At 35.4% G+C, this 17,385-nt stretch overlaps 1 protein-coding gene across 27 annotated transcripts in view; it reads right to left on the bottom strand.

Moving 5' to 3' along the window:
- LOC109947216 overlaps positions 1-11,649 on the bottom strand; it is a 13,403-nt gene extending 1,754 nt beyond the window's left edge. For 2 of the 27 annotated variants that reach the window (XR_002270164.1, XR_002270162.1), the window contains exons 1-4: positions 11,280-11,475; positions 11,004-11,118; positions 10,262-10,808; positions 7,479-7,656 (exon numbers count right to left, since the gene is read on the bottom strand). Coding sequence is in view for 10 of the 27 variants with exons in the window: in XM_020557079.1 (XP_020412668.1) it covers positions 7,486-7,656; positions 10,262-10,340; positions 10,760-10,811; positions 11,004-11,067 (366 nt within the window). In the remaining 17 variants the exon portion in view is untranslated. The other 25 variants (XR_002270165.1, XR_002270163.1, XR_002270167.1 and 22 more) reach the window with 22 other exon arrangements.

Here is a 17,385-nt window from a genome sequence, read left to right as displayed (position 1 = left end):
TTACTGTTCATTTGGCGGCTTTGATAGAGTTTGTCTGTCACGGGTGAACAGTGATGAATAGTGATGAATAGTGATTATTTCAGCCTATAAATAAGAAGAGAAACGGAAAGAAGAAGAGAAGAAAAAAGAAAAAGGAAGAGAAGGAAGAAAGAGGAAAGAGAGAGCAGAGAGAAATTCTCCTAGAGAGAATTCAATGAGCCACATATATTGTAAACACTAAACTTGTAGCCCTATTATTTTACATAGTGAAAAAGTTACTGCTGCTGCTCTCCGAGGACGTAGGCATAGCCGAACCTCGTTAAATACTGTGTCTCATCTACTTTACGTGCAGCTCTGAATTATCGCACATATCCCAGGTTATTTTATAACACGTTACATAGTGGAAAAGTCACTGCTGCTGCTCTCCGAGGACATAGGCATAGCCGAACCTCGTTAAATGCTGTGTCTCATCTACTTTACGTGCAGCTCTGAATTATCGCACATATCCCAGGTTATTTTATAACACGTTATCAGCACGAGAAGCTCTCAGGTATAATTTTTGTGCTGCACTATTATTTATAATACTAACCATTATGTTGATGTAAAGAAGAAAAGCCAACGCATCTAGCTTTCCACTAATATATCAGTATAATATATATATATATATTATATATATATGAAAAGTTGATGGTAATATAATATACTATATTTATCTGCTTTTCTATTACTAACCATTAACAAAAATGGACCCTTGGTAATACTAAACATATTATCAGTGGGAGACCGTTACTAACACTTTCCTTATCTTGTTCAGTGGTGGTTTTTATTCTCACATTTTTTTATTTACTGTATGGTGTAGGTTTATTACCCATACAACAATATTTATTTAAAAGGGTGGTGCGGGTTTATCGCCCACGCCTTTGCTTTTATTTAAATGTATGGAGCAGAATTAGTGCCCATATAAGCACGTTTACTTTACCGCACATTTAATTTTATTTAAGATATGATGCGGGATTAACGTCCATACAGCAAGCTATTTAATTTATTTAAAGTATGGTGCGGGTTTATCGTCCATACCAGTAATTTATTTATCAACAATTTATTTTATGGATTAATTGTGCTGTATGATGAGTTTTTACAGTGTGCAGATTAGGACCAGAAGTTCCTTGATCCTCATCATACAATTACATCAGGACTTGAAGATCCTTGATGATGATATTAATATGAGAGCTGGCAGTCTCTCCGGTACTATACTTGTAAACATGTGATTGGACTTAAAGGTCCTTGATCCCTGACATGTGAATAAGGACCTGGGGTTCTTTAATGATGTAATAGTACCGTATTGGTTCATAGTGCCGTACACATGGATGATAACTGTACTGGCAGATGTACTGTACACATGAATAGATATGTATTCATGACTTGATGAACAGTACTATTCACATGAATAGTGACGTATGCATAAATATGAGCCATGAATGATAACTATACTGGCAGATGTACTGTACACATGAATAGATATGTATTCATGACTTGATGAACAGTACTATTCACATGAATAGTGATAACTGTACTGGCAGATGTACTGTACACATGAATAGATATGTATTCATGACTTGATGAGCAGTACTATTCACATGAATAGTGACGTATGCATAAATATTAACCATTTTGGATAAACCGTCACTATATACAAAAGGGAACCTGCAGTTCCTTAAACTCATGGATGAGAAATTAAATGAGATGCCAGAAGTTCCTCAAAATATGGACAATTATGTAAGGGCTTGAAGTCCCGGAATATGTACAGAAAATTGTAAAAATGTCCATACCATGAGAATATGTGGCTTTGGCCTGAAGTTCAAAATTTAAGAGTATTGAGAACCTGAAGTTCCAACAATTAAATGGACAACCCTTGAGGTATTATTGCAAATTGTGGTACACCACATATTTCTTTGGCATAAGAAGATGATGAATTTAATAAAGTTCGATTCTGTTATAATCGACACCTCAAGCAAGAAATATATTTTGTGAATTCCGATTGTTAAGAATACACCGCGAAATGGATAATATCAATATAAACCTCAAATAATGAATTGAGGCTCCCCACATATTTTATTATACCTGGGCCGGAAGCCCATGGATCCAAATATATGAGAGATCCTGAACTTGAAGTTGTGGGTATATACTAGTTAATGCTCTTCACTACTATATTGCGATATTATCGTGGCTTTTACTCAATTCATATTTCATGTCCATTTGAAAAGGGCAAATAAATTCTGAGTTTGTGTCCAGGCCAAAAGTTCCGGGCTACCATGCAATTTGGGAGAGACAATGTGGTTATTTGAACCTATAAGGCACAAGGTTCCAAACCGTCATTTTGAAAAGACGTAAAAACCACAGATGCAAGTTTAAGAATGTGCGCAATTATTATTACAGAAACATACAACAGATAGATTTTTTCCACCTGCAATGAAGGTGCAAGCCCTGTAAAATCTATAAAATTACATTATGTTCTGGAAGCCTCTGAAGGAAGAGGACGGCGCCTCTTAAGCTTAGCCATGAGCTTCTCGTGGTCTCCCAAAATTCTTTCATTGGAGACCTGCAGCATGTCTAGCCTTCTCAGTGTATCAACTGAGTACGAACTCACCAGTTTCAACAAGGAATTATTCTCTCCTTTAAGTTTCTCAACCTCCTGTTGAGACTCATGAAGCATTCTTTGGAGAGACGAATTTTCAGTTGTTAGCTTCTCAACCTCGTTTGCTCTAACACGCAAACGATCAGCCATGTTAGAAACAGAAGCAGCACTCTGAATGCTAAAAGCCATTGAGTCATCAATAGCCTCTTCCTCAGACCTCCTTGTTAACAGCATTTCATCCATTGGAGTAATGAAATTCCTAGTTACTATGACAGCAGTAGCATCATTCATCATCACAGAATCATTAACTGTGAGATGACGATTTTTGGATACAAAGGATGAACGCCAAACTTTGGCGTCACTGTTTGCTGTTGGAGCATCATTTAAATTGAAATAATTTGGGCAGGAAGAAGAGGAAGCCATTTTTGAGAAGGTTTCGAAGAAAGTCTTAGGAAAACTAAAGTTTCAGAAAATGAAGAAATTTGAGTTGAAACGCAGTTGCTCCAATCAAGTTTTACAAAGGCCATATCTATAGGAGGAAATATGGCTACTGTTTTTCAGGACCCCAATATCTTCTCGAATCCCCATATTATCTTTTTCTTTCCTAGAGTCCAAAACTTCACGTGGCCTCTAATAATGCCTGTCGGCACTTTCGGCGTTTTCAAGCATTATTTTCAAAGCCGATCTTGCTTTACGGATTTCACGGAGCTACTTTTTCAAAAGCATGACGAGAATCTCGCACTTTTTCAACAGCATCCCGAAAATCTCGCAATTTTCCTATGGTTAATTTGAAATTCACCGGTTCTACCTATTCATTGTATTTGTGTATAAATGTGTTACTAACGAAATTTTCTTTGCAGAAGACATCCAGTTTACTCCATACCTAGTGATGCGATATCTACTTGTTTTTCTTATCAGTGAGCACTCAATATGCCTAAGAAGCAAGACTATCTCTGATCATCCATTCAGGAAGCGAGACTATCCCTGATCACGTTTCCACCACATCAGGGAACTGTGAAGGCAACCTTATGCTCTAATCTCCCGAAGTTCTTCTAAACTAGAAGAAATGAGAGCTTGTCGTTTGCTCCCACCAGCTTCCTTCCTTGATTGCTGAGCATGTTGTCTGCTCCCACCAGCTTCCTTCCTTGATTGCTTACCTTCTCTTGCAATCAATATCACATTATTTTTGCATTTTTTCTCTTTTTATAACTCTCTGTTCATAAGAGATTTTATTTCTTTAGAATGAACATCTGAAGAAAGAATCCATGAAGTGATCCTAACTCTGAGGGTTATTTGTTTTTGACAGAGAAAAGAGTTGTGATTTTGCTCATGCAGGATATAACTAGATCATCAAGCGCTACATTACATTTACTGGGCTGATACGAGCTTGAATGATACTTGAGAAAAGTTTCTCCCACCTAAGGATGTAAGCAATACTTGTGTTATTTTATGCTTATATACCTATTTGATATTTTATCTTGAAAGGTAACCAAATGGGGAGATAAGTCCGTTCCAAAAGAATGGCTTGTATGTATCCATGAATTATTAAACACAAATTTTACAGATTGCAAGTTGGATACATTGATAATACACTGCACAGATTAAAGTCCCATAAGAACAGAATATGGGTATAGCAGTGATCAATATGATGCACGCCTGTTGCGTAGCAAATGATGTGGATTGAAGTCCCGAAAGGACAATCCTTTGACATGCCAATATTGATATTATGCACGCCTAATGCGTAGCAAATTATATGGGTTAAAGTCCCATAATATGGGTTAAAGTCCCATAAATTAATTGACATGTATGTATTAATCTGTGGCATGCCTGCAGCATGACAGATATATGGGTTCTAAATGTTCCAACTCCCTAAATGGAGATTATCCACGCCCTGCTATAAAATAACGCTCCATTGGAGGTTATAATCTACATTCTCACATAATAAAAGCCCCCTGCAGTGGCTTGGGTACCCAAAAGCAAAGAAATGCTTATAATTGATGCATGCGCATGCACATGAGAATGGTGGGATCATAAATTGATGAATGACAAATTTTTGATTTTGGAGTAGCTACTCAAATCATCAATGGGCTGTGTTGATTGGAACCACGTTCAATTATTAAATGTCGACAATATCATTGGCCAAAATGGAATGAGGCAATTCCATTATAGATGAGAATGAACGTGAAAGAACAAACCCACAGTACGAACCCTAAAAGATGTTAATATTAAAAGTTATACTTGGGTGTTCGGAATAAAAAGGGAATATACCTACTTTGTATGACACAATGTTTTTGACATAAACAAGGGATGTTGGGTTTTCTCCATATTTATAGATTCAATTGTGCCCCTTTATTGCATATTTACGGAGACCAACATGTTATCTTTAAGGGTTATTAAATGCACAGAGCATATCACCTGAAGTGATTCCCTAAAGATGTATAAATAGCTGGGTTAAAGCTATATAATGTGTCATAGAGTTTAATCCCTTTAAACAAAATCCTTGAAAGGATTGAAATTGCATGAAGCAAGTCTGTGGACATGTGCCTGAAGCACAAAATCTGTACTCAATGTTAATGTACATAAATTGCCTCAGTGAGTATATTGATTATAATGTGTTTGCAACACATTAAAGCTTCTCAAGAATTCCAGAAATATTTGTCTCGACTTAAAGATCGAGCATTATGCCAACGAGATACTTGCTTATACTAAGAAAGTATTGAAGCATTTTTATGAGGATTATCCGTTGGGCACTTTAAGGATTTTCCGGAAGTATGTTGGACCGGACATCATATTTTTCAGATAAGGCTCAACTCCATCACCATCATTTTGGGATGATGTGAGGTATATTTGATGCTATTTCCGCATAACACCATGTATGGGCATATTCTTTCAAGTGAACTTATAAATAGCCCAAGCGTTATTAGATATGCGGACTCTGAAAATTTCTATGATTTACATAGAGATAGCTCACTGGAAATATATTTACTATATGAATTGTTGGTGGCTACATCATCCACTCACTCCGAAAGATTCTCAATCCAAAAGATAGTCATGAAGACATAAGGGGGAGATATTAATCAGGGGGAGCATCCAGAAGTATGCTATACAGATTGTTGTACTCTTCTTTCCATCAGTTCTCTACCTTACTAGGTTTTCTCCAAGCAAGTCTTTAATGATACAACCGACATATCATTAGTGGTCTCCAAGGGGGAATGTTGTAAAAGAATAAAAGAATAAACATGTGGAGCCCACTAACTATTCATTACTGTTCATTACTGTTCATTTGGCGGCTTTGATAGAATTTGTCTGTCACGGGTGAACAGTGATGAATAGTGATGAATAGTGATTATTTCAGCCTATAAATAAGAAGAGAAACGGAAAGTAGAAGAGAAGAAAAAAAGAGAAAGAAAGAGAAGGAAGAAAGAGGAAAGAGAGAGCAGAGAGAAATTCTCCTAGAGAGAAAATTCAGTGAGCCACATATATTGTAAACACTAAACTTGTAGCCCTATTATTTTACATAGTGGAAAAGTTACTGCTGCTGCTCTCCGAGGACGTAGGCATAGCCGAACCTCGTTAAATGCTGTGTCTCATCTACTTTACGTGCAGCTCTGAATTATCGCACATATCCCAGGTTATTTTATAACAAACAAACTCTATCAAAGCCGCCAAATGAACAGTAATGAACAGTAATGAATAGTTAGTGGGCTCCACATGTTTATTCTTTTATTCTTTTACAACAAATGGAAAGTAACCGAAAAAAATAGAATTGACCAAAAAAGTCAACACCTGACCGAAAATCGTACAAAAAAAAGTCAGGAGCACTAGCAGGAGACTCATTTGAATGGGTCGGAAAGAGGACTTTGGAGGGTTTAGTCATAGGGAGCTTCTAGCTCTACCCAAAAACATATAACGCCCAGCAGAGTTTGAATTTCACATTCTACCCCAAGAAAAAAAATAAATAAGTAATACAGCCCAATCTCCTTAAAAAAGCTTAGAGCCCAATGTCCTCAAAATATATTAAGCCCGTCAATTATTAAATTACCCTAAACCCTAAATCTACCTCCCTCTCATCCATACTAGTACTACCTCTCATCTCTCCCCCTTTATTGGGAAAGCAACCGGGTTCGATTCACACTTCTCCCTGCCCCTCCCTAGAGAGTGACAAAACAAAACTTATTTTGTGGGGCTCGGTTAGGTTTCATGAGCTGAACCAGCTCCTTATATCTATTTACAGCACAAAAATTGGACCATAGATTTTCTGCATAGGTGGCTGCATCTTGGTGCCCCATTGTGGTTCAGCCTGATTTACGGCCCCCATTGGGCTTGCTCATAGTTGTTGCACATGTTACAACATCATATATGATGTAAATCTAGATTGCACATTCAAATAAAAATTTATTGCCAAGTAACATGTCAAATTAATTGGAATTGAATCAAGTTGAACCACTTTATATGATGTTTTCCTTACCTTTTTCCTGTGATTTGTCGGTTTTGGTACCACTTGGATTGGGTTCCTCAATTTTCTTAAATGCACATATGATTTGGATGCATATTATGAAGGGGTTTGTTTGGTTTCTTCAGGAATTTATGGACATAAAATGAATAGTTAGATATGTTTGGAAACATGAAGAATTGGTGTTCCAAGAAAGCTTAATCACGCCTAAACAGAGCTTAATAAAGATGTAAATTTGGCAGAAACAACTACTGGAAGATCTCGATTTACTCTTACGGAACGGTTTTGTTTTCAAGCCAACCATTTGTTTTGTTTGACAGGTTTAACTAAATTGGTGAAAATGTTTGCATGTTTTTCTTTTTCTTGCTTATTAAATTATTATATATCTAGTACTAATGTGATACGACGTACCTTTACCTCAGATTAATGGCCAACAAGAAACTGGCATCAAAAAAGAAGAAGTCGAGGAACAAATCATCGACACGTGCCAATCCTTTATCAGCACAAGAAGGGTCATCCTCATCGGCAGAGACGGCTGCTGCTTATGTGGCAAGTCCATCTTTGGCCAACACAACAGCTGCTCCAGCACCTGCACAACGATTGTATGCTCGATGTCCCTTAAAAGAGTACTTTGAAGAACTGTTATCAATGGGATGGGGAGCAGTTCAAGCGTGGGGGTCAAAACATACTTGGGTCAGTTGCATTTACCATGAACTTTTCCATTATATATGAAATTTTATTTAGGGAAATGCTAGCAACCTTTTATAACTTTCTCCTTTGGATTTTCCCCATTTTCTTCATGACATGTAACTTTCCTTACTCTTTAAACAATAACATCAATGCATCACATAAGCTAATTTTTGTTTACCAAGTTAACCCTTATTAAATTTGTTGGATTTTTTTTTTTTTAAACAAACAGCTAGTATTTTAACAACTTTCTTTCCACCTTATTAAAAAATTAATACGAAAAAACATTTGTTTTTTATATATAAAAAAGTGCTTACTTTTTGTTTTTCTGAAGAATACATACGTTGCTAATAAAATCTTCAGTCCTAGCATAACTTTCTTTTCGCCATATTACAAAATTAAATAAGAACAGCGTAGGTTTTTTTTATATAAAAAAGCATTTGCTTTTCGTTTTTCCAAAGGATACAGACTATGATCATAAATTTCTGTCCTACCATAGCATGAGCTTCTTTTGTGCTGACATTTTTAATTTTTAATTTTTTTTTTTTTTTTTAATAAGGGGGTAAGAAAGTTGTAAAAGAAAATCAATACATTTAATAAGGGTAAACTTGAAAAACAAAAATTATATTGCGTGATGCATTGATGACATTGTATTAAATGTAAGAAATGTGACACATGTTATGAGGAAAAGAGAGAAGGTTCAAAGGAGAAAGTTAGAGAGAAGATTTATAGCATTCCCCCTTTATTTAATGCTATTATTAACCTTATTCCCTTTTCAGAAGTCTCGCGGGGAAAGTTGCTCATTTGGGGTCTAAAGGCATAACACATGGGCGCTTGACTGGTGAAAATATCTTCGTAATTGGCAATGGGGCTGAGAATCTGGAGGTTGAGATTCGGGGTATACCACATAAATACAACCCGGCCATGCCAAGCTATCGTGAACAATTTCAAACATTGGCATCAGAGGTGGTTGATACATGGGAAGCTCCTTGTCCCATGGTGTCAAAGCATTTTTTCGAAATGCTAGAACAATGCATACCTTGGTAAGCAAGCTCCTGATAACTTATTTTATTCATATAGGATCATGCATTAAGAAGGCAAATTCACACACCCACAGATGAAATAATACAACCTAAAAAGAAATGCAGACGTAACGTAGTTCAACTTAAACATGTTCAATATAAAAACCCAAATAGAGTTCTCTTTAGTTATGAGGATTGAGTAGTATTTGGGTTCACCCTAACATACTAAAACACTTTCCCAAGAAGAGGACGAACCTGCTTTCAATCAAGGCACATGAAATATGTGGTGTGAATTACTTGGAAAGCCAATATTCTCACCTCTTACTCTCTTTCATTAAGTGCAGGTTCTATTTTAAGCAACTACAGTGGCATCCCTTACTATTATCGTCTCACGAAGTAGCCGTGGTTATATTCCGTCTCTATACACATCTTGACGTTGGGAAAAAAGGTTGGAAAAACAATTACAAAAAGCTTATAACGAGAGAAAACGTTGACTTTGATAAAATCATTTCTGGAACTGGTCGTGGTGCCTTTGCTTTCTCTAAGGTTTACAGTTATCCTTCCGACCAAAAAGAAAAAGCTTTACAGTTATCCGAAAAAGAAAAAAAAAACAGTTATTCACCAGTCGAATATGAACCAAATGCGCTGGGGGCACTCGAGTTTTTCAGACATGCCCTCAGTCATGTTAATGACCATATGTGGGACGACTTCGTGGAGAAAAATGCGGTATACACATGACCTAAAAGTGCTTTTTAATTCATGTTAAACTACTCTAACGTTTATTATCATTCAATTATTGCAGAAATCAGAGATTCAATTATTGGAGAAACCAGAGGAAATACCAGCAGATGCACTTTTGGTATTAACATAGACCTAAATTTGCGTTTTAGATTTTTTTAATATTACTATTCTCTAAAACATGTTTGTATTCAATTTTTGCAGACACGAGAGGAAATAGAGAATACGCTCACTCAAGCCTTCCCAGAAGTGCCCCTAGAGTTATTCAATTATATGCTTTATAAGCGCATTGACATAAATACTACAATTACATAGAGAGCTTCAAATCTGGTAAACATATTATTTTGTAGATCCAATGTCACAAACACATACAATAGAGCTTCAACTTTTGGACCTGTAGACTGTTAAGAAATCTATCAGCTTAAGACTTTGTTTAGTTGAGTGGTTTACTGTAATTTGCGTACTGCTCTTTCATTTTCTAGTAATTTCTATCATTTTTAGTTTTCGGTGTTGAATTTCATATTTCGTTGCTTTATTATTATTATTTTTTTCTGAGTGAAGTAGTATTACGTCTCATTTATTGGTATATTCTATACTCACAAACCAGCTACAAATTAAGCCTAAGTAATTACTGTATTATTATTGTAACATGCAACTAATTAACACAGAATGATTCTGCTAAAATACTGTGTTATATATATATATATATAGAACATTTTAACACGAATAGGGTGACTTGGAACTTACCTCGCCAATAGCCATTGTGGCGGTTGATTTACGCTTCCCCCTTTTCCTTCCCACCCTCCTGCAATGGCGGATCAAACATCTTGGTGTGCCAACCAATTAGAAAGTGTAAGCAAGCTGGTAGGTATGGAGCCTTGCATATACGTTCTAACTAAGGATTTAAATATAGAGGGTTTTGGAAATATCGGTGGTCTAAAAACACAGAAATATCAGTGGAAATATCGAGAAAATATCAATATAGATAAAAATGGAATAAAAATGACGGAAAGTGGTAGAAAAACATGGAAATTTGTGATGAAACTTCAGAAGATGTTTAGTTAGTGAATTATCTATTGTTTTGACACACTTTTTTTGAAAAAAATGCATTGTATGATGAGTTTGAGTGATTTAAGTTGAGCATAGTGCGAGATAACAAACATTGTAACTTAAAAAATTAATAATATGCAAGTAATCAAAGGGGTTTATATATTATTATCTAAAGATGGAAATATTCATTAAAACCTCCGTCCACAGCAGCTTTTAAAAGCACCCCTCCAGCTGCTTCCGAAATCTGCTGCCAATGACCCCCAATTTTAGAAAAAAAAAACGCAGCTTTGTCTAGTTTTACCGAACAGCTTTGGGTTCAAAAATTTTAAGATAAGCTGCTTCTTTTTAAAGCACCGCAATCTCAAACTGAACCTTCTCTTTTCAATATACCATATAAATAAAATACAGATACCAAATTTACAAGGAAATTGCGACTGACCAGGTGGAGGAGAGATCATCAAGATCGTGGTCTTTAAGCTGCGTTCGAAACTAACTGGTGCCATATCCAAATTCTACCTCAATACAAATAGTTTTGGATACGTTGACCTGCCTTCCTGCACAAAACGAAAGAAATCAGCAAGAAAATTCTACCTTCATACAGATGCTTTTGGTTCCTCGCATGAGTTAGTAGTTTGATGAACCTGAGAACCAATCCAAGAGCACAGAAAAGATGACATGATGATGAAATAGATCAACAAGAGAAGAAAAAAGAAACCTAAAGAAAGAGCACTCTCTTGTTGAATGATTGCACGGGTCGACTGCTAATTCATCTCAATGTACAAGTTTTTCTCAAACTTTGAATGCAAGTTAGAAGCTCTCCTAAGGGGGGTTATCTTACTATTAAGTTAGAAGCTCTGATTGTTTATTCCATGCAAGTTTTACTTAAAATCCCTGATATATTTTTCATTTTCACATACCTCCTTGAGGTTTTGAAAATATTCCACATAACTCCTTCTTATTTCTTTATCTTTAAACCACCTCTTTTAAATAAAGGGTTTCACTTACACCTCTGAAGTTTGGTATAATTATAATCAGATCTTATAAATTTGATTTAGAAAGTTCCTCGTGAATTTAACACCGCTGTGTGTTATAGAAATTTTGATAATGAAGTTTATCAAGATCTAGGAGTAATGTTTATAGTCAAAAAGAGACAACTTTGAAGCTTTCAAAGGCTGTTTGAGTAAAATAAGTATAGTGCTAAACACGCGTAGCCATTACCCAATAAGAAATAGGGAAACAAGAAAGTAGGTTGCTGCCAGCGATGAATCCGGATTCTTCTACATATAATATATATTTTCTTTTTGGTGTGAAGCCGACCAAAGACATAAAATATTGTTTTAATCAAACGTAAAGGAGAAAACGCGTGATACCCAGGTAAAGGCGCACTCAATACGTTGAATTATTGATCAGTTCCCACGTGGATGGGCTCCACATAAAGTCCTTTTCAATACAGAAGTTCAAATCATCAAAATATGAAATGGACTTTAAAAACACACCTAATTCATTTAACTTTTTATAAATTACAAAACTGCCATTAATTTCTTAAAACAAGCTCAATTTTAAAATTTTATAAAAATATCCAAAACACTCAATAGAGTATCTAAGTAATTTAATAATTAATATTAAATTCAATAAGACCAATTCTTAATTTTTGAGTTTTTTTATAAAAATTCAATTGTGTAGAATTTATCGATAATATTAATGCTAAAAATGAATATATCACTAAATATCTCTTAGTAATATTTATTTATAGAATTAACATAGAACACGTCGTACTCGTTTACATATAAACATTATCTCAAAAGTCCGGCCAAAAGTCGTTCTCATCGACTTCACCAAAACCTTCCAGACAAAAACAAAATTAAAAAAAATTCATACCTGCCATTAGACGAAGCTTAATTAGAATGCTTACCTTGGCATCCGTGTCAGGGAAGTTTTTCTCCCAAATTAGAGAACAACTACCTATTTTATAATCTCATCTTCTTTTTGTTTTGGTTAGAAGGTGGTCCCATACATATTCCTTAGCACAAAGCTTTTGTTAAACTCACAAACCAAGAAAGAAAACAAAGCTTCTTCGACTCACAAACCAAGAAGAAAAAAAGCTTGTTCAACTGTGGAAATGTGAGCTCTTCAGATTCAATTTAAAGTCCTCGGAATTTTAAACTCTAGTTTGGTTAACCTTAAAGCACAGGGTAATGAGCTCTTTAAATTAACTCTTTACATAAATTTTAGAGAGGAATTTTATAGAGAGCTTATAAAATAGTTTTTTTAAAATAAATTTTAACTAAATAATAAAGAGTATGATTGTAAATGATTTTAGTATTTTTCTCAATCCTAACCTTAAGCTTAATGCACTCTTCACTATCCCAAACTCAAAATTAATTGATTCAAGGAATTAAGAAGCCCACCCAAACACAAAAAATTGCTGCCCAATTCTACTAGCATCTTAGATCATGTTCGGTATCCTACTCAAAAAAGTAAATTCATAAACTATGATTCTTTTTAAAAACATGAGTTTTCAAATAGTGAGTTTAAGATCTAAAAACTTGTTTGGTATTGAACTCCAAACTATTTTTAAGATCTAAAAAATCAGAAACCCTAGATTTCCAAATTGAAATTAACAAAAGAAAAGAAGAGAGAGAGAGAGAGAGAGAGAGAGAGAGAGAGAGTGTGTGTGTGTGTGTGTGGAGAGAGGAAGGAAAGAGAGAGGCATCACATGAGGGAGAGCCTGGAGAAAGAGAAAAAAAAAACGATAAAACCTCACTTTAAAAAAAAAATTAATGGAGATGCTTTTGAGTTTTTCTTGGGCTTGAATTTTTAAAAATTGGCATACCAAATGGGTTTTTGTCACTTTGAACTTAAAAGTTGTTTTTGAGTTTATAAAATTGGATCCAAGTTACCAAATAGTCCCTTAACAATCTAGTGCCTTTTTATTTATTCTATTCCTAATATCTCTACTATTACAAAGATAGGTCAAAATAGTTGGGCAATTTTACTAATAGATAAACCCAAGAAATAAAATTGCAACATGTATTAAAAAAATACCTAAACACTCTCTGAGAAAATCTAAAGGAAAAAAGTCTTAGCAGCCACCAACTTTTGGGGTTTGGCGGCCTCCATCCCTATCTCATCACTTCTCATTTCATCCCTTCTTTTCTCCTTCCCTCTCTTTTCCCTAAAGCTTGTTAGTTTATTTTAATGTGAAAGCAGTCGTTGGGAAACGATGTCGTTGCCATGATATACTCATCGTATTTGGCCCATATACACAAGGAGTTGCCTCCTTTCAACATAGTTTGGAGCTCTAAAGAGAGGAAGATGTCAGGTTGCTTTGGGTTCAGGTTTAGCTAGTGCGAGACTATGGGTTTAGCCGGTATGACATTATGATTTTCTTAGTTTTCTTTTAGACTAATAATTTTCAGAAACTCTTTAGGAGTTTGCTGTGATTTGTTTTCTATTTAGGATTTTTACTTCTTTTTAGCTTTTGGCTTTTATACGGATTTGCCATTTCTGCCGTTGAGTGGCGGATTTGTATTGTAAGTCTAAGTAAATGTGCTTCTGGTTGGTAAATCAGGAATTTAGTCATTGTTTGGGTTGTGCGTGATTCTCTCCAAATCAATTCAATATGTTATTGTTTTTAGTCACTCGAGAAGTTTACCCATATTCAGCACATAATTGCTTTGTACTTTTGTTTGCTCATCAATAATTTACTATTGCTTATTTTCCACACACAAAAAAAAAACAAAAAAAAAAAACCAAGAATGTAAAGCAAAAGCAAAAGATAAATTGGAGCATGCAAGGAGGAAAACCCATCGTGCGACCTAAGACAGTAGAAATGAACACCAACAGGATTCCATGTTTTCTCTAGGTTAATGGGGGCTTCAGTTAGGCCATCAACAACCCAAATGGGACTAAACCTAAATTTTACCCTCCAAAATACACTATTCATGTATTGCTCGGACCCAAACAATTTTTTCCTCTAACTCTATAGACTCAAAATATAAGTACACACCTCTATTAAATTGTCCAAGAATGGTTAACCCATATTTGTTGTTGTTGTTAATTGGCTAAAATGTGGCTTTACCTCCTAAATAAATCATAATTGTTAATTTACACACTCGATGATTTTTTTGGTAAATTAAGGATACGAATTTGTTAAAAATAATCAATTAGGTATCTACCATCATATTTTTAATGATTTCATCCATTTCTATGTTACTTTTCCTTTATTGAAGGGAAAAATCATCAACTCGCCCTCCCCTTTGCTGAAATTAAACAAAATCATTAAGATTTTACAAATACATGAAATTTGGGAAAAATCGTGGTTTAGGGTTTGAAGTGTGGGTAATTGCGATTTTAGGGTTGAGATGTGATTACTTGAATAATCGATAGAGTGAAGATTCGTTTGAAATTGTTCGGTAATACAGAGAAATTCTGATCGACCTTGAAGGTGATTAATAGAGGAGATGGTTGTTGTCTTGATAAATGGAGGAGAGCGGGATCAACTGAGTCAAATGCAGAGTGGAATGAAGTATAGAGTGTAATACATCTTCAACCGAATTGAGTTGCACATAAGTATTAGGATCAACCATAGGCCAACTGGTTTGGTGATACAGAGAATGTAGGAGGGACCACATTCCGATGACTAGTCATATTATCCAAGCGACTTGTTGGTTCTGGAAGGTAAAAGATCACTTCTTCGGTGTTAATGTTATTTATTCCTCATCAACGTCATCAAATTTGCATAGACATAGCTTCTCGTCACTCCCCCTTTCCTCTTAAAGAGAAGGGGTCGTCATAGCCAAGAAATATGAGATTTTTCATGGAAGATAATCCATAGTCACATACATCTTCTAGGTTGGAGAATGGTGACACTTAAATCCCTTTTGAGTAGTAGAGTATCCCACGAACACACACCAGAGTTCATAAGGATCAAATTTACTTGGCATGAACATAAGCAACACACCCAAATATTTTAGGAGATAGTTTGGAGATACTTGGAGGATCAAAGTAGTTAGTAAATGCCTCAAGAGAAGTTTGATAATCAAGAACACGGCTAGGAACACGATTAACCAAATAGGTAGCAGTTTGGATGACATGACCTCCCATAAATAATGTGGAACCGACATGTCAAGGACCGAGCCATTTCAATCAATTGATGGTTCTTGCGTTCAACCACCTCATTTTGTTAGTGTAGTGGAGGTTTGATGCATAATGCTTTGTTCCCGGAAAAATTGAGCTAAAGTGTGATTCACATATTCACCGACATTGTACAAGCAAAAGACTTTGATTGACACATGAATTGAGTTAAGATCATAGTATGGAAATTAAACAAAATGGAAGAAATGTCCCTTTTGTGAGCCATCAAGAAAACCCAAGTCATCTTTGTACAATCATCAATAAAGTTGACAAATCAATTCTTTCGTTCGGAGCAACCTTAGCAGGACCCCAAACATCATAATGAATTAAATCAAATGGCAAAGAATTTGTACAATTACTTAATGGATAAACAACACAATGACTTTTAGCCAAGACACAAGTTACACATTTGAACTCATACTCCACATGATGGAGAAATAAAGATGGAAAAATAAAAAAATACTTGAGGTAACCAAATGACGAATGTCCCATGTGACGATGCTAGGTGGTATGATTAACGCTATCAGAATAGGTTCCAGCTGGTAGTGCTAAGTAATACAACCCCCCTTCTGTGTACCACGCCAATTGTCTCTTGAATGTTAAGATCCTAAAACTGGCAATAGGAAGGATATAAAGTAGCATAACAACTATATGAGTGAAGAAATTTGGCAACAGATAATAAATTGGAATTAAGTTCAAGAATAAGCAAGGGTTTGGAGAGAGAGATAAGGTGTGGGAAAGACAAATAGATCCTTCACCAATGACTGGAGAAGGGACACCGCTGACACTAGTGATGTTGGGATGACAGAGTGTAGAAGACAAGTAAATATGGAAACAAATACTTGAGGTAACCAAATGACGAATGTCCTAGGTGACGATGCCAGAGCCAAATCTTGTCTTTGTTGATAACACGAGCACTATGAACGGTATGATTAATGCTATCAGAATAGGCTGCGGCTGGTAGTGCTAAGTAATACAAACCCCCCTCCATGTAACCATGCCAATTGTCTCGTAAGTGTTAAGATCCTGAAACTGGCAACATGAAAGATATAAAGTAGCATAACAATTATATGAATGGAGAAATTTGGCAACATATAATAAATTGGAATTGAGGTTAGGGACAAGCAAGGCATTTGAGAGGGAGATCCTTCACAGGTGACTGGAGAAGGGACACCATTGGCATTAGTGATATAGGGATGACGGAGTGTAGAAGACAAGTGAGCAAACATGCTAGATTCAAAAGTCATATGATCACTTGCTCTAGAATCAATCATCCATGTATTTGTACCATTACATGGTGGTGGGTCATAAGCAGATAAAAGAACATAGGGTTGCAACAAAGTAGACCTCGTACGCGCAATAAAGAATGTCTTATCATGAGCCATGAATCAAATAGCGCACAAAAACAAAGCAAAGATCGTAGTTATTAATGTTGAATGTTTTTGTCTACACTTTATTCTAAAGCTAAATTAAAAAAGAATTAAAGTATTTATGACTCATGCAACTAAATTTCAAATGAAAAAGAAGGAGTATGATTGTAAATGCCCTTTACCCTAAGAGCATCTTCAACAGTCTCTTCAATGTCTATGGTTTGCAAACAATTTAATATTTTTTATTCCAAGTCTAACATGATTTTTTATTCTTGGGTGTGCTTACAAAGGAAACTACCTCCAGCAACTCAACTC

This window comes from Prunus persica, chromosome G2 (genome assembly GCF_000346465.2).
Source record: "Prunus persica cultivar Lovell chromosome G2, Prunus_persica_NCBIv2, whole genome shotgun sequence".
NCBI classification, from domain to species: Eukaryota; Viridiplantae; Streptophyta; class Magnoliopsida; order Rosales; family Rosaceae; genus Prunus; species Prunus persica.
The sequence above is the reverse complement of the archived record's forward strand: the minus strand, read 5'-3'. Positions and strand labels throughout refer to the sequence as shown.